Source organism: Motacilla alba, chromosome 6 (assembly GCF_015832195.1).
Source record: "Motacilla alba alba isolate MOTALB_02 chromosome 6, Motacilla_alba_V1.0_pri, whole genome shotgun sequence".
NCBI classification, from domain to species: Eukaryota; Metazoa; Chordata; class Aves; order Passeriformes; family Motacillidae; genus Motacilla; species Motacilla alba.
The window spans coordinates 3,455,817-3,477,486 of record NC_052021.1 but is presented as its reverse complement, the minus strand read 5'-3'; the positions used below and the strand labels follow the sequence as shown (position 1 = coordinate 3,477,486).

General features: G+C 52.8%; 2 protein-coding genes across 6 annotated transcripts in view; both read right to left on the bottom strand.

The window, feature by feature from the left end:
• LOC119702804 (C-type lectin domain family 2 member D-like) overlaps positions 1 to 21,670 on the bottom strand; it is a 603,052-nt gene that overhangs the window by 85,665 nt on the left and 495,717 nt on the right. The gene's annotated exons all lie outside the window — the stretch shown is intronic.
• The window catches only part of ADAMTS14 (ADAM metallopeptidase with thrombospondin type 1 motif 14), a 29,235-nt gene that overhangs the window by 2,342 nt on the left and 5,223 nt on the right, over positions 1 to 21,670 (bottom strand). For 2 of the 4 annotated variants that reach the window (XM_038141387.1, XM_038141385.1), the window contains 17 exons: positions 19,100 to 19,256; positions 18,229 to 18,425; positions 11,184 to 11,267; positions 9,167 to 9,323; positions 6,203 to 6,308; positions 5,950 to 6,093; positions 5,258 to 5,390; positions 5,023 to 5,136; positions 4,704 to 4,852; positions 3,901 to 4,076; positions 2,925 to 3,058; positions 2,569 to 2,692; positions 2,379 to 2,459; positions 2,065 to 2,228; positions 1,465 to 1,630; positions 658 to 790; positions 310 to 517 (listed from right to left, as the gene is read on the bottom strand). In XM_038141387.1, the coding sequence (XP_037997315.1) occupies positions 310 to 517; positions 658 to 790; positions 1,465 to 1,630; positions 2,065 to 2,228; positions 2,379 to 2,459; positions 2,569 to 2,692; positions 2,925 to 3,058; positions 3,901 to 4,076; positions 4,704 to 4,852; positions 5,023 to 5,136; positions 5,258 to 5,390; positions 5,950 to 6,093; positions 6,203 to 6,308; positions 9,167 to 9,323; positions 11,184 to 11,267; positions 18,229 to 18,425; positions 19,100 to 19,256 (2,427 nt within the window). The remainder of the gene's footprint in view (positions 1 to 309; positions 518 to 657; positions 791 to 1,464; positions 1,631 to 2,064; positions 2,229 to 2,378; positions 2,460 to 2,568; positions 2,693 to 2,924; positions 3,059 to 3,900; positions 4,077 to 4,703; positions 4,853 to 5,022; positions 5,137 to 5,257; positions 5,391 to 5,949; positions 6,094 to 6,202; positions 6,309 to 9,166; positions 9,324 to 11,183; positions 11,268 to 18,228; positions 18,426 to 19,099; positions 19,257 to 21,670) is intronic. The other 2 variants (XM_038141388.1, XM_038141386.1) reach the window with 1 other exon arrangement.

The following is a 21,670-nucleotide window of genomic DNA, read 5'->3' as shown; positions in this document are numbered from 1 at the left end:
AGCAGAAGGTGACATGACCAAAGGAAGGGGTTGGGATGAGATAGGCTTTAAGGTCCCTTCCAACCCAAACCATTCCAGGATTCTGTGAAAACATCACTGTCTCTTGTACCCTTATCTCCACCAAGGCCAGCCTGATGGGACTCTGACCTGGTCTAATGGAAAATGTCCCTTCCACGGCAGGGGGGCTGGGCTAGATGACCTTTACAGCTCCTTTTGAACCAAACCAGTCTAGGATTTCACTCCCTGACCCCCATAAGCACCTGACCTTCACACCCACCTCCCGTACCCTCCTTCCAGGGGCTTCCTCACCTCGGACCAGGCTCCTGTCCTCCACTGTGCGGGGCAGGGCAGGCGGCCGCAGGGCCGGCGCGTCTCGGGGCGCTGCCCGGGGCAGTACTTGGTGTGCAGGGTGCGGTTGGTGCCGTCCTGCAGGCGCTGCATGCACTGCACCGCCCGCGCCTGCACCCCCAGCTTCCCGCAGGAGCGGCTGCAGGCGCCCCACTCCTCAGCCACCCACCTGCCAGGGGGGAAGGCGGACAAGGAGAAGGCGTTTGAGGAGATGCTTATGCTGGGAAGCGGCTGGAAACGCTCCCAATCCAACCCCAAACTGCCCCCACGAGGAATGGGAGCACCCTGGGCCACGCAGAGAGGACTTACATGGGCTGGGAGCACTCCTGGAGGTTACAGCGCCTCCGGATTGGCTTTGGCTTCTTGCCGTTGTCACAGAAGTTCCTATGCACCATCCGGTTGTCGCTTTTCCGACGGCAGCCGTACTTGGTGTACTGGATGCCTGAGGGGGCAGAGTGTGGGCAGTGAGGTGATGGGTGTGGGGGTCCCTCCAGGTTCCCTCCAGATCCTTCTCCTGCATCCCTGCTGGGATATGTGCTCTGAGATGGCACCACTCAGGTGGGACCCAAGGTTTGCTGAGGATGCTCGTGTGGCTGCTGGACCCACCCCCGGGGTCCCCAGGTTGCTGTGGAGTGCAGACAGCTCGTGGAAAGTGTCCCAGCCCATGGCAGGGGCCTGGACCAGGAGGCCTTTAAGGGTTCCTTCCAACCCAAAGCACTCCGATTCCCCAAGCACAAGGTGCTCCCCACGATCTGAGGGTCAGACCCCAGTGGCCGAAGGGAAAAAAAGCTTTCACCAGCAAACCTCACACCTAATTCTGTGCAAACTTTAGTAGTGGAGTGGTCATCTTCAAAATCACTGTTTCTCGGCTCAAATCCAGTTAAAAACAGCCAAGGAATTCAAAACTCCTGGCAAGTCCATGGACAGACAGACAAAGGTACACACACACAGAGTCACGCAAGCCTGTTTCTGTAAGAAATCCGGCTAAAGTGTTCACTTGAACTGCTTTGCAACAATTTCTCCATGCCAGAGATGCCCCAAGGGGCTCACACACCCTCTACCATACCCAAGCACCCCCCAAGCATGCCCTGCAGGCTGTTGTGAAGAGGAAGTTACCTCCTCCACACGCCTTGGAGCACTGGGACCAGCTCTTGAGGGCCCACTCGTAGGAATCCATCTCCTCCAGCAGGACATTGTTATTTCCAATCATGGGCAGCAGGTCTTCGTGGATGATGTACCTGTACATGAGGCTGCTCCTCGCCTCCTCCTCCTGAGGCACGACCTGCAGGCACAGAGGGAGCAGAGAGGGGGAAGAATGATGCCATGGGAAAGGGACCACGTGGCAAGGCAGCTTATGCCCGAAACTGGGACACAGGGATGGATGGGAGCACAGACCTGCCATTCCCCACATGTCCAGGGAACCCAGCCTCTAATTCCCCACATACCAGCATAACCAAAATGGGATTTGGAGCCATAAGCAATTGCTGCAGAGCAAAATGCAGCTGGACTCAAAGGCACGTGCCCGAGCACCATGTGCCGTTCCCTCACGCAGCTTGTCACCCCTTGCTTTTGGCTGGCTCGTTCCCTGGATTCATGGACATGTCCTGTTCCTCTACCCACATCCTTCCATCACCTGCCACATCACACCTCAGACCACCTCCCCTGCCTGTGACAGTCGTCCCCAAGCCCCCCAGAGCACGTGCCAGCCAGGCTTACCAAAACACTGATGGCCTCGTGCAGGGGACCGCTGGTTTTCAGGCTCTCCTTGCCTTGTTCCACAGTGTATTCCCACTCCAAGCCCATCTCAATGAACACCTGGCTTTTGGCTTCTTGGCCCTTGGCATTCAGGATGAAGTTCCCCGTGGCTTGATTCTTAACAGCTGGAGGAGAAGGGAGATACTTTTCATATCATTCCCTCTGGTCACTCGCTTTGGAGGATGGGAATGACCTAAACAAGACCCTCTTTGATGGGAATTTTGAGAAAAGGGTTGAGAAAGGGTGAAGGGAGAGGTGCACTAGGGCGTGCTCACCGATGCTGTGGGATGCTGGCTCCATCTCTTCTATCTGAAGGTGCCTTGCTCCAGCTGGGATCTCAAACATCTTCAAAACACCTGATAGGGAAGGAAGAAGGATGGAGGGAAGACAAAGAGCAGGTTTCTTCCAACTGGACACATGAATCCAGCTCGTGAATCTGCTTCCAAGCCCACCCAGCCCTCTCACCTGGCTGCTTGGGGGTCTTGGCCAACGTGCCCTTCACCGTCCGGCAGTGGGAATTGTCCCCCCCGCAGACCCCACACTTGTCATCCTGCTTCAGGGAGCCAACCTCCTTGTCACAGCCGACATGCTGGCACCCAGGGGACGAGAGGACGAGCCTGGGGTTACATGCCTGAGGCCCAGCCTGGGATTGCAGCCCTGCAGCCCAGCCCAGGGTTACAGCCCCGCAGCCCAGCCCATTGCTCTGCCATCCCCTTTGCTGCACGTGGCTTGGTCCCAGGGACAAAGACCCGTGCTCCCAAGGGGCTGAGCTCTCTCCTGGCCAGGGAAAGGGCAGGGACAGCCCCACGAGAGCTCCTCACCAGGCACTCTCCCCGGACGCAGACGCTGTAGGGGTCTCGGTAGCTGCAGCGGGTCCCGTCGTGAACGACCTGGTTCATGAACACCACGTCTCCCGTGCCCTCAGACTGGCAGATCAGCTCACACTTCTGAGCATCTGTGGCAAAGGAAAAGGGAAGGGGGAGAAAAAGAGAAGCGGAGGGGAAAAAGGAGTTGTGGAAATTCACTAGGGTGAGTGAAGGCAGAAACTCATCTCAGCTTGTACCCCTGAGCACAGCCACAATTCCAAAGGCCAGGATATTCAAGTGGATGATCTCCCAAGGCCATTTGCAGCTCAGGAGCCTGCACTTTTGCCTGGTACACTGAGGAAATTAAGGGAAGGACAGGACATACTACATGAGGCTGTAATGCAACAGGCAGCTCTGCTCTGGAAACAGGCTGGGAGAGCTGGGGGTGTTCGGCCTGGAAAACAGAAAGCTCCAGGGAGAACTTAGAGCCCCTTCCAGCACCTGAAGGGGATCCAAGAAAGCTGGAGAGAGCCTTTGGACAAGGAGAAAGGCATGACAGGACAAGGGAGAATGGCTTCAAACTGACAGAAGGAGGGTTAGATGGGGTTAGATTGGGAAGAAATTCTGTATTGTGAGGGTGGGGAGGCCCTGGCACAGGGTGCCCAGAGAAGCTGTGGCTGCCCCTGGATCCCTGGAAGTGTTCTTCCAACTGTGAGTAACCTGTGGAAGGTGTCCCTGCCCTCGGCTGCAGGGTTGGAATGAGATCATCGCTAAGGTCCCTTCCAACCCAAACCACTCAGTGATTCTGTGATTTTAAAAAGCTGGCTGCCTGATGTCGGATTATTGCACAACAGTTTCCAGCCCAGGAGCTCCCCACCGCCCAACATCTGTGCAGCTGGCACAGTCCCCACCCCAGGCCGATGGCCACCAGGGCAGAGTCCTCTGGAGGAATGTGGCCACTGCTCCTTTGCCAGGACCCGCCACCGCTCACCGTCATGATGCTCGTAGGGAAGCCAGGAATGTTTGCTGTTCTGGTGGGTGTAGTAGGAGTTGCGCTTGGAGCACTGCTGGGCACGGAAATCCTGGTAGGGCCCCGGGCACTCCTCAGCATTGCACACCTGGTACTCGTAGGTGGCTCCCGGGCACTGGCGCCCTCCGTATGCTGGGCTGGAAAACAAACCCAGTGGCTTGTGAGAGTGCTGGAGAGGGGATGGGGTTCAACCCCAGCACAGCTCAGTGCCTGAACACACGGCACAGTGTGGCTTTCATGTTTTCTGGAAAAATCCCTTTGCCCAGGATTTTTTTCCTAGGAAGCTGAGAAGCCTCAGAGAAAAAGGAAAACAATAATTATCTTGTTGCTTCTCCTGTGTTTTGCTCATCTGGAATGTGTTTGGAGATTGTTCATCCAACAGGTGATTGCTCCATTGGTTTCATGTGAATTGTTTTGACTCATTGGCCAATTGGTGTCAAGCTATGTCGGACTCTGGAGAGAGAGTCAGGAGTTTTCATTATTATCTTTTTAGCTTTCTGTCTGTATCCTTTCTGTATTCTTTACTATAGTTTAGTACAGCATTCTTTAATATAATATAGACCATAAAATAATAAATCAGCCTTCTGAGAGCATGGAGTCAGATTCATCATTCCTTCCTTCATCAGGGCACCCCGCAATTACAATAGCACAGCTCCTGCAGGAGCAGATGTCCCCATCCCTGCCAACAAGGGGAACAGCCAGGAACCCCTGGCTCGCAGCCACTTCCAGCTGGGAAAAGGGAGGGAGGCAGAACCCAGACGTACGGCGGGTCGTCGCAGCTCCGGCTGCGGGATCGCACGCCTCCCCCGCAGGTCCTGGAGCACGAGCCAAACTTGGACCAGGAGCTCCAGCTGCCATCCTGGCTGTAAGGCTGCTCCGACGTCTTCCAGATGCAGTGGCCCTTGAAGCACCACTGGAAGGGAGGAGAAGGAATGAGTTCCAGACCTCTTCCAAAGCGCTCAGCACCAGTGGAGAGCCCTCCTGCACCCACAGCACTACAGAAAGGGTACAGCACGGGAAGAAGGTGCTCTTCGTCGTGCCCTCGGACACATCCCTCCCACAGGAAGCAGGACCAGCCCCTACCTTGCCAGGAGAGCACTCGGTGCCATCCAAGGGCGGCCCCTTCTTGGTCTTGCAGAAGTAGGGGTTGTCCGGGTGGCTGCACCACAGCTGCTTGCAGGGGTCGAAGGTGCGGAACTGGGGAGCACAGAGGAGCTGGGCTGGGACAGCAGCGGCGAGTACCAGCAGGCCGGGGGCAGCCGGGCAGGCTGGGGACCCCGGGGAGGGGGGACAGCGTGGCCATACAGCCCCTACTCACCGCCGTGCAGGTCTTGTAGCCCACGCCGAAGTCGAAGCGGCACTGCTCGTCCATGGAATAATTAATTCCTGGCAGCTCAGGTAACGTGGGCCACTGGTGCTCAAAGGGGTCATCCAGGAGGCAGTCGTAGGAGCTGCAGAGTCAGACAGAGGATTTCCTCCCATCACCCCATCCCTCAGCTCCAGGCCACTCTCCAAATTCAGCTACTGAGAAATTGGAATTATCATGGAATCCCAGAATGGCTTGGATTGGAATGGTCCTTCAAGGCCATAGAGTTCCACCCCCCTGCCATGGGCAGGGACATTTTCCACTATCGCAAGGTGCTCCAAGCCCCACTAAGCCTGGCCTTGGAAACTTCCAGGGATCCAGGGGCAGCCACAGCATCTCTGGGAAATCTGTGCCAGGGCTTGCCCACCCTCCCAGGAAAGAACTTTTTCCTAATATCCCGTCTAACCCTACTCTCTGTCAGTGGGAAGCCATTCCCCCTTGTCCAAAGTCCCTCTCCAGCTCTCTTGGAACCCTTTTAGGCACCGGAAGAGGCTCCAAGGTCTCCCTGTTCTCCACCCCAAACACCCCCAGCTCTTCCCGCCTGTCTCCAGAGGCGCTCCAGCCCTGGGAGCACCTTTGTGTCCCAAAAGCCACCAGTGGGGGTCTGAAGGGAGGACATGCCCTCCCAGCTGGAAGGGGCGTACTGGATGTAGCGGTTGAGCTCCTGTTTGCTGCAGCGGGACCAGTGGTAGCGGTGGAAGGCGGCCTGCACCAGCGGCGCCATGATGCTCCCCATGCTGGTCTCATCGGCGCAGCGGTTGCCCTGGCCGTCGTGCTCCATGCCCAACCTGGCGGGAAGATCCCAAGGGATTCACAGCTGCAGCAGCAGCAGCAGCAGCAAGCCCCCTTTGCCAAGGGAGGGGCAGCACCACAGGCAGCTCTGCCCCCGCGACTTACACGTGCCCGGTCTCGTGGGCCACCACGAAGGCCGAGGAGAAGCCGTCCTCGTGGTTGAGGGTGCAGCTGCGGAGAGGGTGGCACATCCCCGTCACCGGAGCGTAGCCTGGGGCAAAGACAGGAGGGAAGGACAGAGGAGGAGGAGAGGAGAGAGAAAACCTTTGAGAGAGGAGGGGAAAAAATGAAAAATTAAGAAAAAAAAAAACCAAACCCACAACCGCATAACCTGGCTTCACTGCAAGAGAAGAGAAAGCAGAGGGGAAGGCGATGAGGAGGAGGGGCTGCCCAGGTCACTTGGATGGCAGCCCAAGGACCGGCTCACCAGTGGGAGCCAAAAGCCAGCAGAGGTTGCTGTGGGGCTCGCTGGCACCACTGTGCCCTTGTGCCAACACACCTGGGCAGGCTGGAGGGCAGAAGCAGCACCCACAACAGCCTGCCAGCGCGGGTGGCCACCGCCTCCCAGCCCAGGAATGGCATCCCCCGCATTCTTCTTCATTTCAAACAAACAAAGAAGGAAAAAGAGAGAGAAGAAAAGGCATGAGGCTCTCCCCAGAGCCCTGCCAAAACCACAGCCCTGCTCCCCACGGGGCGCACCCGCACATGCACCCGCCCCGGCCCCAGGACCCCAGCCCTCGATCAAGTGCAGTGCAGTGGGGCAGCTGTGGGCAGAGGAATCTTCCCCCGCCCAGGCAGCAACACATCGCCTCCATTTTGGTCACTTTTCCTTTCTTTTTCTTCTTATTTCTGCCCAATTCAATTAACTTGTTGGCACACTCCGGAATTTACTCCCCCAAGTTTTTTTACGTGTGTTGTTTTTTTGAAAGCTGACCCTTTTTGGCATCAAGGGAGTTAGCGAAGGAAGGGCTTAAAGGTCAGAGAGGCAAAAGCAGGGCAGGACCATGCTGGATAACTGTGTCCTGGGGACTGGGATGCTGGAAGGGGAGAGCTCAGTCAGCCAGGAGTGGGCAGTAGCTGGAGAGGGGTGCTGGTGAGCTGAGGGAGATGCACATCCCTACACCCACCCTGGCCAAACCACGGGGTCCACAGAGCCCCCCATCCTGGTGGGATACTTGATCCACACCAAGTCACTCCCAGAATGGGGTTTAAACAAATCAAGCCCTGGATAAATAATTTGAAAATATTTTTTTTTACCCCCATGAAATTTTCCACAAGAAAGAATAAAGTTGTGGGAAGCTTTCTCTACAAGGGGAAGGCAAATTTATTTTGTCTAGGATGAAAACTGGACGAATTCCCAACTAAAGAAGCTGTGGATGGGAGATGGGACAAAGGAAGGTGAAAAGGTGGATGCTCACAAAGGCAGTTTTTTGTAAGGAAAACTCCAGTAAGAATTGGAAGGAGTAGAAAAGGTTCTCCATAGGAGAATGATGGTGAGAAGCAACTACCTCGAAAATATTCAACTCTGAGCACAAGCATCCTTCAGCTCAGGCCAGGAAACCCCTCTATGTTACCTACTACAGAGGGAGAAGACCTCTACAGCATCAATTAATAATTTACAGCCCATCTGTCCACTGCTTTTCTCTTCAAAGGGCATTATTTGGGATAATCTGGTGCCACACTCTGGTCCTTCATTCCACGCATCCCCAAGCTTAACAGGGTGTTGGGGGTCCACAAGGACTTTGTTTGGGGGAAAAGAGGCAAAAGCAAGCATGTGTTACTATTCCAGCAGCCCAATCAGAGGGAAATTCCCAGTGGATGAGGAGCTCCTTGTGCCATGCAGCACAGCCAGGCAAGGACACGGGGATTCTGCAGAAAGTCCTGGAGATGTGTGACAAGCAGAGAGCCAGATCCGCCGGGAAAAGGAGAAGGAGCTGCTGGAAGAAGCACCCCTAGAGCAGGGCTACTCCATCGATCTCACGACTCCTTCCCACCGAGGGGCAGCCTGGGGAGTCTCCCCCTTCTGCCAAAAAAGGTCCTCTCACAATGCCTTTGGACACAGTCACTTTGCCAGGAAGGGTCTAGAAAAACGAAACAAAAGCTGGTATTGCACCCGTGTGACTCTGGACAAGGAGACCAGGGCAGGCCACCAGCTTGGCACAACCCAAGGTCTGCCACTTGGTGGCCACAGGACCACACTCAGGAGGGTTTCCAGCTGGATATCTCCTGAGGTTCATCTCCTGCTGGGGGGGATCCTTTTCAGGGAAGTCATCCAAGTTAGGACAGGTTTCCTTCTCTACCTCTCCTTCCTCCTGCGCAAACCAGGAGGACCTGTGCTACAGATCAGGGTGACAATACCCACCCCATCCACGGCATCAAATGGAGCCTCCTGATGGAAATCCAGACCTGGGCAGCAGCATGGAAAGGAGGAGATGGGAATTTGGAAGCAGCAGGCTCAGAACTGGGACAAGTCACCTCTCCTGGTAACACCAAAGCACCTGTTTTCCTAACGGAGCCATGACACATCAGAAGATTTTCCTGAAAATTGTTATTAGCAAGGCCTCCAACTTCTCAGAGCACACCAGCACAATCTCTGCACCAAGAGGGTCAGAGATTCCTGCAGTAAAACTTCCTCTTTGGTTTATTGAATGCTCCCATGTCCAAGAAATAAATCCATATAAAAACAGGTTTTAAAGGTCCTCCACAGGACAGAATAAATTGATTGTCCCCATGGGGCTTCCTGCAGTATTTCATCTTTTTTTATCTTATTTTTATATTTTTAAGGCATTTTGCGCCAAGGAGGGGACTGGTAAATGAAATCAAAGAGCAGGAGAATAAATAAATAAATAAATAAATAAATATATTTTATCCATTCAGGTTGATGCTCTGGATTAATTCTCTGTCTCTCTCTTCTTCATCAAGTGAAGGAAAAAAAATACCGATTTTTATAACCTTTTTCTGGACCTCGCTGGCCAAGAAACAGACTGTGCTTGCAAGAAAATCCTCTCACCCCTCGCTGGCTTTTCCCCCCAGCAAACTGCACATACCTGATCGAGACAAATACAGTACCTTGCATACCTGCGGGCCCAAAATCTTGCCTGGTGAGGAAGACGGCGTGGTCGTGGTACTCGGCGTGCTGCGGGTCGGAGCGCTGCTGCGAGTGCGCCCAGCGGCACACCTGCTCCAGGCTCCGCGACGGATTGCCCCGCTCGATCAGGCTCACCGACTGCGGGCAGAAGGGAAAACCCACCGCTGGGGAGAGCAGGAACGGGTGCTGCCCTTCCCCTGGGAGCCAAGGAGGTGCTATCCCAAGTGGGAGAGAAGAAGCTTGTCCTGGATTGCCAAGCGAATTGTATTCTGTTTGCCATCTGTATGGCAGTTGTCGTCTGTTAATTGGGCAGTTTTCCTCATCTCCTCCACACCCACTCCTCCCTCCGGGGTGACGTCTGCTGATAAGAGGCTATTGAGTGTCACTGCATGGCTGATAAGAGCTACAGCATCCCACTGGGAGATGTGAGCCCAGAGGGAGGAGCTGAGCATTCCTACCCGGATATAATCTGAGATTCTGGAACACCAGCACGGCTTCTCCACTGGATTCCCAGAGGAACAGCAGCTGCCTCTTCCACTGGATCTTCAGAGGAAGACTACACCCATCTACAGGATCCCTGCTCCAGCAGAACCACACCTGACACTCCAGGAGGGCTGCAGCCACACTTCCAATGGGACTGCCACCAGCACCCTGACCCACAGGGTGTCAGGCTGTGTTCTGACTCTGCCAGTGTTGTTTTGGTTTACTGCATTGTTTATTTTATTTTTTATTTTCTTCCCTAATAAAGAATTGTTATTCCTGCTCCCATATCTTTGCCTGAGAGCCCTCCTTAATTTCAAATTTATAGCAATTCGGAGGGAGGGGGTTTGCATTTTCCATTGCAGGGGAGGCTCCTGCCTTCCTTAGCAGACACCTGTCCTTCCAAACTAAGACAAAGCTGCAGGAGGACTCGCACGGGAAGCACCAGATTCAAACAGTGAGCTGAGATCTCTCCTGGATTCAAGTATCCACTCCTTATTTTCTACATCATCCCCTGAACCTGAGAAGTGACGTAGCTGGATAAAGCAACTGCCTCCAGAGCTGGCTTTGGGGAGGATAAATCATCCCTAACACAGCCTGGCAGCTCCCATCCCACTGTATCACCACAGCTCCAAATCCCTTCCCCTCCTCAGATCAACCTCCAGCCCAGAGCACAAACGTCACTGGGGCGAAGCCAAATGGATTGCTGGCTTTCTCAGCTAGAGATGGTGTTCCTGGTCCCATGGAAGCCTCCAAAAAATGGGCCAGCCTCCATCCTTATCCCTGCTCCTCAGAACCATCCCTGGATCTCCAGAATGTGTTGGGTTTCTGCCAGCCAAGCATATTTCTATAATAAGGAAGTTTTTTTCCAAGACCTAACCAGCCTTATTTGCAGATCACACACAGAGACATCACTGTGTTGAGTCATTAACACCCTTGCTAAAACACTTCCTGTGGGAGAGGGGCTTGCCCCAAAGAAGTACAGAAAATCACATTGTTTTAAAGAAAAATCTGGCTGCTGTGCTTGAACAAGCCTCAAAAAATAAGTGCAGCCTGAGAAATCACACAAAAACTTCTCAGGAAACCTTCCCACGCTTTTCCTGGCCATGCCCAAGCCACACGAGAGCTACAGGACAGCCAGGGAGATGAGTCAAGGAGATCCCCACCTCAGCTTCTCCTCACTAATGTCCAGCTCCTCTCAGCATGGGAAGCCACCTTTACCCATCACCTACAGAGCTCTGAGGAAGCCTCTGTGGTTTTCCCCACATCCCAGAGCAAGCACGTAACAGCGGATCGCAGCCACCCACACAACACCTCCCTGGGAGCCTCGTAGGCCGGGGGGCTATCCAGGCCCCCAGCCCCCAAAAACCAGGCTAAGGAAGGTTCAAATTCACCCCTGCTCAGCTCAGTTGTCATCTGGGCTCCGACAAGTGCCACGTTTTCCCAAGGCCAGGCTTACCTAAGTGCTACATAAACATTAGAGCATCTCCTGCTGGCGCGGCCGAGCGCTGGATTTACCTGGCGATATCCCACCATGATCATCCTGACCAGCACGATGTTGATGTGCACGCCCAGCGACTCGTCGTGATAAATTTCATCCACCTGAGGAAGGGAGGGAAACCCAACAGGGAAGAAGTTAAGGCCACCCCAGCTCTCAAGCCCCTCCTGTCCTCCACGCCCCCGCGTTCCACACCCTTCCAGTCTTTCCAAGACCAGGTGCAAAGATGTCATCCCCCTCCTCCCACTGTGGGGAGGGGTTTTTTTTCCCATTTTCCCACGTGTAACAAGCACAAAGCCAAAAAGCCAAGCTGGAATAAACCAAAATTTCCCCAGGAATGGCTCAGATGGTCAATGACATCACCCATTTCCATCAAGGGCTGCGTTTCCTCCACCGCATTTCTCAATGAGCTGTTGCCCCTTTGGAATATGAATCCCTCAGAGCGATGGAAATGCTCCAGACTCCAGCATCCAAAGGAAAAACGGCTTTTTGATACAATCCTTTGCCTCTCCCCAAAGCCAGGGCTTTCCTCAGTTGAGTCAAGCCTGACCTATGGCTCCAGAAATCCCAGGAGAAGGCAACACAATGAAGAGAACAGGGAGGGCTCATGACTCAATGAGATTTGTACCATCCTTGGCTATTAAAAATGACCTTGCAAAGGAAATAACCAGCTACAACCTCTTCCTTCTGCGTTTCCAGGATGAATAAACAAATTCTACTCCCAAATGCTACCAGAGACGTTTCCCCACCCAGAGGGGAAATGTCCCTGAGAGCTGAGCCCAGTGACATGGAGAGAGGCACGGAGTGGGCAACCACAGACCCACGTGAGACCCTGCACCTCCTGCAAAGCATGTGGGAAAACACAGCCCAGGGAAGAAAAACACCCTGATTCTTGAGAATGGGGATTTATTTTTCCCAAAAGGCCTCTCAAATGAACAGTTCCACAAATTGGGGTTCACAAATTGGCAGAAGTCGAGGAGACTGAATTAAGACAATTTTTAATATTGACTAGAATTAATGTTTTAATTAAAATATACTTTTTCAGCTTTGTCCAAGGGGCAACTAATTTGCCTCAGCTCCATCATAGCCTTCCAGACTAGATGAAGGTCAGATTTATGGATCTTTTCTATTATAAAGTCAGATTTATGGATCTTTTCTATTTTTTCCTCCATTTCTTTGGAGTTTTTCAATTTTACATCAAGGGTCGGGTGACAACTACCCTTTTACTACTCCATGGCAGCCACTCCCCAGTGTTTTACAAGCCCCCCATTTTCCAGCCTGGGATTCCATTTGAAATACCCACTGAGGCCATTTTTGAACCCAAAAACCCAGTGTTAGCCTTTTCCCCATGACAACCAATACTCCCATGGGGTGCCCCCGAGCCATGCAGAGAGGTAATGCAGATCCTGAGCCTTGAATGCGGCAAAATCGATGATAAAAAATTAAAATTAATCAATAAACTGCCAGTCCGTCCCCATTAACGCATCCCTTTGGATGCAGAAGCTGCAAGAGCCACGGGGTATTTTATCCATCAGTGTGGAAAGATAATGCTGGTCAATCCACCCTCAGCTCATCCCTACTTTCCTTCACCCTCCCCCCTTTGTAAGAATAATGAGAATATGATGGATTTTTTCTGATCCCAACCCTGTTTTTTTGGGGATGTGCACGGAAGGGTGCAAGGTCACACAGTGTTGCAGCTGCAAACATTACTCAGGCCTCCAGACCCACTGAGGTGTGAAGGATCCAGCCCAGCACGGAGCTGCAACTCCCCAGGGATGTCAGGCTGGGTTTTAGCACATAGGAGGCTTTGGCATCCCAGAAAAATCCCGTGTCCTAAGTTTGATCCCTTACAAAAATATTGGTAATAGGGCAGGGTGGGAAAGCGGGGAGAGAGGGAGAAACTGAAGCCATGCTTGAAGAGATGCAGAGCTGGAGCTGGGGGGTGGTGTGGGGAACAGGACAGGAAACACAACCATTTCCCTCACTCTCCCAAATCTTCGCGCCTTTTCCTTCACCCCCAGCAGCTGTCAGGAGCTGGAGCTCCAAACTGAGAGAGGGTAGGGTTAGATGGGATATTGGGAAGGAACTGAGGGAAGTGAGGCCCTGGCAGGGGCTGCCCAGAGAAGCTGTGGCTGCTCCATCCCTGGAAGTGTTCCAGGTCAGGTTTGATTTGGCTTGGACCAAGCTGGGATGGTGGAAGGTGTCCCTGCTCATGGCAGGGAGTAGGAATGGGATGAGCTTTCATCTCCCTTCCAAACCATTCCATGATTTTAGGATTCTATGGTCGTCCACCAGCGCTCTGCTGCTTGCTGCCCGCTCCTGAGGACCCCTCAATCCATCAGGATGAGCCACGTTCCTGCCTTAGGGACCTCTCTGCCAGCCACGACCTGACCATGCTGTGACTGGGAGCATCACGTGGAGCAGCACAGACCTCTCCCTTCCCAGCTGCACAGGACATTTTGGCAGGATGCTCAGTAGATCCTGCTGTGTTATTCCAAGACGGGATTTAATTCCATAAATCTTCCTTTTAAAGCAGGGCTAAATCCCACCCTCCTCCAGCTCGTACTCCCTCAGTCTGGTACTCCATTTCAGCCTCTGAAATGGAGAGTTAACCTAAAGCCCAGCCCCTGTTTAGTCCAGGGTTTAGGCAGGGATCTGCACCTAACAGATACCAGCTCGGCAGCGACCTTTAGGGTTAATTCAGAAAGCAGATGCGGAACCAGACTGCCCAAGGCTACAGACTTCCCTTCACAGCCAGATATAAATAATTGATTGGGGGGGGATGAATCATATCAAAAGGGCTTAGTGCTGGCTGCTGCAAGGGCTGCCACCCTGCAGGCCCCAAATTTTGGGGCAGGGGGAACACACCTGCAGGGCCAGCTTCCCCCAGGTGCTCCAGTGCCTGTGGAAGAAGTGAGGATGGAGCTGGAGTGGCCAAGCATCACCTTGGAAATGGGAATTCACCTGGACAGCAGTTTGCAGGCTTGGCACAACTCCCCCTGCCCTTTGCAGATGCCATTAAGCAAGACAGTGTCTTCAGAGAAACCCCTTCCCCCAAAAACAGCTGTTCAGCAAAGGGCTCCAGTAAAAAAATACCAATTTTTATATCCCATATCCCTGAAGTCATGGGATAAAGATCTTCTTATCCCTCTCATCCATGCTCAGCCTGTTTCACACTGCCACCTGGCAAGAAGTGCTCTCCTCTTTCATTTGAAATGGAATTTTCCCACCTATAAACAGCCCAGCCCTTAAGGCTCGCTGTGAGTTAGGGGCAAAGCAGCAGGAACAGCCACCCCACAGGACTGCCCCCAAACCCTGCAACACCGAGGAGGCCGTGGCATTGCTTTACAGCGACAGGAACATCACAGCCCCAGAGCAGGGCAGGCTGCCTCCCCAAATCCCTGCAAACCCCTGGCCAGCCCCGAGTCTGCAGCCCCAGACGCGAGATCCCGACAGCAAAACCGCACTGGCAGCGAGGTCTAGACCTCGCTGTTCTTCAGGGAAGGAAAACAAAGGGAGAGACACGAGAAGAATTTGCCAAAGCAGCAGAATAGCTGACATTTCAAAACGCCGGGATCGCTTGCTCGGAACAGCCAAGTCATCTTTAAACTCCTTTCTTTTATCCCCTCGCTCGGTTTTCATGCTGGTGGACTCAGCCTGAGCCTCTTTGCTGGGGCTGGGGGGTTAGGAAGGGAGGGGAAAGTCCCCCTCACCACATTTTTGGGCTTGCATAATGTCACCTCTGTGAGGGCTGACCCACATTATCTGTGGAGAGGAACAGAGGAAGGGAGAATTGATCTGCAGGGCAAGACTAGATTTGATCAGAGCTCTCCACAGAACAAGGCATGTTGTCCCAAAAAAATAGCTACAAACATGTAAGCCTATACAGAGGGTAAGGAAAAGTGCATGGACACATGAGAAACATCAGAGGTATTTTTGTTATTATCAGTTACCAAGGAAGTGGCTCATAAACCCTCCACCTAAGAAAAGAACATACACAGATTAAAATTAAAGCTGAAGGTTTAATTTTTATTCCTCTTCTGTGGGGTCTCAGTAGCACTCTTTGTTGCTCTGCCCTTGGGAACAATAATTTCAGCTGGAGCCAGGCAAGTCCCAGCCTGGAGAGGGCTCTGACTCATGGGGTTTCCACAGTAACCCGAAACAATGGGAAAACACCAAGAACCTTTGCATCCTTAACCAAATCATGGGCAATAAAGGACAAAAGCCCAGGAGCCCAGTTGAGGCCAGGGCCAGGTTTAACACAGCCTGGCTTCTCCCCTCCGAGTGGAGCCACCCCCAGACCTGAGAGGATCAGGGATGAGCAGTGGGAAGTCTGGTGGAGAAAACCAAGAAGTCCAACTCCCTGAAGGCAAGAGACTGGAAAGCAGAGCTGAGCACTGAATATTTCCTCTCCTCTTCCTTTTCCAAGGTGCTGGATCCCTTCCTGGTTCCCAGCCCTTGATCTCAGCAGCCACCATGGCTGGGGGATCCCAATTTTCCTTCTGTAACATCACAACCCCTGCCACAGGCAGCAAGCAAGAGAGCGGAATGGCTTTCCAGAGCCACCACATCACCAAATATTCATCCCAAGAGTCCAACAGAGCAGTTTTGGGTAGGTGGACACAGCAAAGCTCAGCTCAGAGCAGAGATACACTCAGCAACTGATGGCAGAGGGGGAGCTGTGCCTTTCCCACTCACTCCAACCTGACCCCAAATTCCTGGGCAGCATCTGAGCCAAGAAGGGAAGGGCAGGCTGGGAATGCAGGCTGGGAGCTAGCAGGGAAGGCAGCCTGCCTGCAGGGAAGCTCTTAGGTGCACAAAAGGAGCAGTCATCCTCATGGCAGCTCCCCGGGATGGACACAGCGCCCTTCGCTGAAAAGCATCCACATTTCTGGCAATGAAATAAGGGCTGCGGGGTTTGTTTCTTTTCAAAAAAAACCTCCTCCGTGACAAATCATTTATCACCAAGCTTCAGCCGACACAGAGCTCCTAATAAAGGGTTTTGTGTCTTGGGAAGAGCCCCGGGACCCTACCTACAGCAGCGCTGGGAAGGGATCCGTGTCCCACTGCTCCCTCGGCACTCAGGAAAAGCCAGGAGAGTTTATCATTACTTCCAAACTCGTTGCCCCCTTTCCCTGGGATAAATCTTGATAGCAGAGCTCCTAGACAGGAAAACTTTCCCAGTTGGCTCCCTGATGTACTCCAGCCCAGCTCGTTAAGTCCTTTCCTCGTTAGAGGGCTGGCCAAGCCTCTTACCCTTCTTCCCTTTGCCTCCAACTAATGGGATTAATGTTCAGCTGTGTGGTCCCGGCAGGCTCCTCCCCGCCAGCCCCCCGGCATCCTCCTCTCTCCCTCCCTCTGCCACCCAGGCCAGAAAGCAGGACTCTCTTTTTTTCTGCTGAATCGGGTGTTTTAAGGCAATCTGAGCCGCTAAGGAAACGAGGCGGCGCCAAGGGAAGAGGAGGCGGACGGAGGTCACGGCAAAGCTGGAAAGAAAACGCACTAAAAACCAGAAAGAAAGAAGGGGAAGGGGGCGGGGGGGAGAATATATAGAAGGAAATAATACTTGGGGGGAAGTATTTGTTGCCTCTATTATCCTGGGGCTTTCCCCCCCTCATTAAAGTCTCCAGCGCCGCCTTTAATTGAATAGGCAGCGGGTCCTCCCTTCTCCCAGCGCAGCATCCTGCATATTTACTCCCTGAAAAGTCCTGTCCGCGGGGTAGGAACCATGAAATGCGCCTGAAAACCGACCTTTTGATTAGAGCTGACAATCCCCGGGCGCCCAAACTGGCCATCCCGACCCCCCCTTCCCCCCCTGGGATCGGAAAGGAAAAATGACATCATCTCCGACCCCCGTAACGTGGGAAGAGCCGGAGGGCAGAGATGGGAACCTGGTGGCTTCCCCCTGGCAGGAGGATTTAATGTTTGGAAAGTGAATTTTAGTGATGCTGAGAGCATCGGACAACAGGCATCGGGATTACGTGCCAGAGAATAAAACATTGTCGTGAAGGTGTTTGCTTCTGCAACATTTTCCCTCTTCAGGACCAGCCACTTCACTCGTCCTTCACCTCATCACCCTCTAACCCCACAAATCCTCCCCCAACATGTTGATAATTTCTCCTCCGTGGCCGGCCATGTGGCAGAAATAATGTCCAAACCAACAGCCAAGCGCCCAAAAGCACCTTTACAACTTGGCCATTCCAGAGCTGGTTGAGCCTTTTGAACATTTTCCACCACTATGCCAAAGAACACTTAAAGAAAAGTAAATAAATAGAGGTGATAATAAAGCATGGAAAATAAAACAAAACTGGGAGAGTTTGAGAAAGAGATCCTCGAGCATAGACCTTATTTGCAGTCAGGTGCTGGAGGAGCAAACCTCCCTCAAGATGACTGGATGAATGAATATTGATCCTTCCACATCTCTCAGGATTCGGGGAATATGGATGTTTTTATCTTAGAAGGGAATGAAGAGGGGTGTAAGGAACCAGCACAGGCTGCCCCATGCCTTGGAGTGAGGAAGGATGCAGGAACTGTAAAGCTGCTCTAAACTCCTTTTCAAACGTATCCTGAACGGTTATCCAGGTGCACAGGTTCCCAAAAATCTCCTGAAAACCTATAAAAATATTTCTTCTACCAACAAATAGTATTCAGCATAAATCACGAACACCATCAGTGCAAAACAAATTACAGATAACATAATTTCTAAATAAGTAAGCCATGATCATTCTCTTTTCTAGCATTTGCTGCGACTTCAGTGATGAGGAGGAAACATTCTCAGCCAGGAGAAACTTTAGGACTCAGGTGACAGACAGTGACAGCAACAACACGCCAGACCCTGCCGTTGGCAAGGGGAAGGTGATGGAGATGAACACGAAAGGGCTCTGCTTTCCATCCCTCCAATTCCCACAGCTACTAAACACCAGAGCCGGCAGTGGGAAGGCACAGCCCTTCCTGCAGCACTGCTCCCCCTCCCAAACCCATTTCTTTCCACACAGATTTGCAGCATCAGAAGAGCGCTAAACCCAGGGAAGGGTGGGATCCACACCCCCCAGAGCCGAGCCTTACTATGTTCATGAGGGTGAGGACGTAGTTCTGGACGTGCTCCTTGCCATGGAAGCGCACCACTGAGTCATCCACGGCCAGCAGCACCTCGATGTTGTAGTCATCCTTCCTGGCATGGCGCCGCTTGCGCTCCGCGTCGCCCAGCCGCTCCGTCATCAGCTCCAGGGAATTCGGGAGCTCACCCACCTGCACGCCGGGCACTGCGCAGGAAAAGAAAGAGCCTTTGAGGGGACCTGACACCACAGCGACGCTCCACAGAAGTAGAAATTCAGTAGGGAAAGTAGGTAAGAGGTTTAACTCTAATGGAATATTGACCTCCGGCTGGTTGCTGGTCCAGCTCGCTCTGTGGCAGGGAAATGGCTCTGAATTGTGAAGACCAGCACTAAAAGACATGTTAATGACTGGACTCGAGAACCTTAATGGTTTTTTCCATACAAAATGATTCTATGATCTGTTAAAAAGTCAAATTGAGGCCACATTTTGTAGAATCATCACAGACTGGTTTGGGTTGGAAGGGACCTTAGAGCTCATCCTGTTCCAGCCCCTGCCATGGGCAAGGACACCTTCCACTGTCCCAGGCTGCTCCAAGCCCCATCCAGCCTGGCCTTGGACACTTCCAGGAATCCAGGGGCAGCCACAGCTTCTCTGGGCAACAATTCCCAGTACCTCAACACTCTCACAACACAGGTGACCAAAGCAAGGCTGCAGCACCTCCAGCCCAGCATTTCCTTTCCTTCTTCTTGACTTTAGCAGTTAAACTGAGCCTAAAGCCACAGGGCGAGATATACAAGGGCTCGTGGAAGGAGAAATCCTCTCCCCAGATGAAATATTTATTACCAATTGCTGGGAAAGACAGGATTCCAGCAGCCCCTACCTTCGGGATGGAGGTCGTGGCGCGGCTCGGCGCCATCCTGCCGGATGGCCGAGCGCCGATAGACCACGTGGGCCCTCCCGTGCTCCTCTGTGTCCTGCTGGCCCCTCTCCAGGGGCTCGATGAAAAACTCGTTGCTGTCTGTCCGAATCAGGCCAGCCTGGACTCCACAAAGAAACAAGGAACAGGGGGGAGAAATGGTGTGGTTTTATATAAGTGTAGGGGGACATACACACTCAGTATGCTCGTTAAAGATTGATGTAGAGCATGCACAAAGGGGAAAGGCATCCTCAATAATCTTGTTTTGATCCTACTCCATGACACCAGGATGGTTCTAATACCATGTTCATCTATGACAACCCTTAATTTCTCCTGTAGATGGGAAAAAAAAAGTTAGGAAAAGCCAAGCAACAACAACAAAAAAAAAACCCAACCTGGCTGCAATTCAATTTGTGTCTTTATATGGCTACAAAACTCTGTTCTGCCTCATCTATGAGTTGTGCTGGGCCCTGAACTCAGAGATACAAGGCTGAAGGGGCTCCCAAGACACTCCTGAGCCTCCCTGAACCCTCCCCATTCCAGCCCCACGGTGCCTTTAGGATATCTGCCATTTCACAGACACTACGAGCTGCAACAAGAAGAAGGAAAGGAAAACCATTCTCTCTGCCCCACGAAGTACTTGGGAATTAACACAGGGGAATCCCGTTGGAGCAGAAGCTGGAAGGCATTACAACTCCACCTCCCAAACACAGGGGAGATGAATGACAGGGCAAACATCGCTGGAAATGTTGTCCTGGCTACCGACCTGCTCCTAATTAACACCGAGCTCCCATCAAATCCCCCTTACATCAGCCTGAGCGCTCACACCCCGCAGCGCCGGCCGGCTCAGACCTCGGGCAAGGAAAAGGATCACCAGGATTTGGCTTCTCTCCCATGGGCAGCCCCCCCAGCTCGGCATTTTTCCCAGCTCCCTCCATGGTGCACGCGTGCGTGCCTTCCTCCGGCGCTGCCCGCTGTTGAAGAGCTGCCTGGAAAGCACCAGCAGAACATTTGGATCTGTTCTTGGAGCAAAGCCTTCAGCAGCGTGGACCTACTGGAGTTCTCGTAAGGGTGTTGGGGTGTTGGAATGGTCCTCATCAAATAAAATAAAATAAAAGCAAAATATATACAGAGATGTATTTTGGACAGCGGCTGGGGCTGTTCCAAACCCGCCTGGCTCTTTGGGTCCCCTTCATGTTCACATCCCATTGGATTCATCAGGCAATGGCCAACCTGGCTCTGTTGGATTCCACCAAATTTCCTCCACGTGGGTTTCATTACCTGCTTAACTCCGCTGCAAAGTGGGGTTTTGGCTGGTTTTGTTTTACCTCCTTCCTGAGGAGTCCAAGTCCTTGCCTGACACACGTATCTCAGGTTCTTCCCACAGGACACATCCAGGTCAAACCAGGGCAGCCAGGGATTGTGCCCCCACCCTCGGCCAAGGAGATGAAGAACACAGCCAGGTTTAACCAGGGCCACCAGGCAGGGTGGTGGTGATGAGGCAGGGAACAAGCCAGGGAGTTAAACCACCAGTCCGGTTCAGTGATGGTTGGGCGAGGCCATGATGATGGGGCAGGGCACAGAATCACAGAATCCTTCAGGTTGGAAAAGCTCTCCAAGATCATCGAGTCCAACCATCGACCCAGCGCTGCCAAGGCCACCACTAAACCACATCCCCAAGCGCCACATTTTTACATCTTTTTAATCCCTCCAGGGGTGGGGAACACAAGCCTGTGCCCGGGCCTCACAACCCCTTCCATGAGGAAATTCTCCTCATTTCCAGCTCCGAAACATTGCTCTTTATTATACAATAGGAGAAGGAGCAGAAGCAGCCCCTGCCCCAGGAGGGGCCCCTCTGGGACACCACTACCCCCTCCCAGCCCTGCCACGGGGCGTTTCATTCGGGACCAGGCACCCCAAAGCCGGTTTATGGGTTTAGGGCCAAAGCCGGGACTTGCTGAGTCAGGCGGCCGGAGGAAAGCCGTGCCGCCGCGCCGGGGCAAGGCTGGATTAAAACGTGAAAGAGCCTGGTCCCAAGCCACAGCCCACTTGGGTTTGAGCTGCTCTACAGCTCGTGACTAATTATATCTGGCTCAAGGAATGAAGCAGCCCAGACTTTCTCCCAAAGGCGGGACGCAACGCGCCGCCGACTCCGGGGATGACCGACGGCAAAGGGGATAACGCAGGGATTTTTGTGTCCACCTGATCAGAGCAGCCCAAAAAATGGAACAGAAGCTGCAGCGGTCACCCTGGCATTCACAAAAATAAATTAAAAAACCAAAACAACCGAAAAAAAACCATCATTGCAAGAGGCACGCACCAACCTGCCTGCTCGCAAAGAGGAGCAGCTCAGGTTGTATTTCAGCATTTTGGGAGGGTTGTAACAGTACAGAGGCAGCAGAAAAGGTCAGATGCCACCCAAAAAGTTCCACTCAGCTTTTCTTGGGCTTTTTCCAAGAGTCCAATCCCACCCTCAGTGATCAATTAGCCATATGCTTCCTACCCGTGATTTTAATTTGGTTTAATAATACCAAA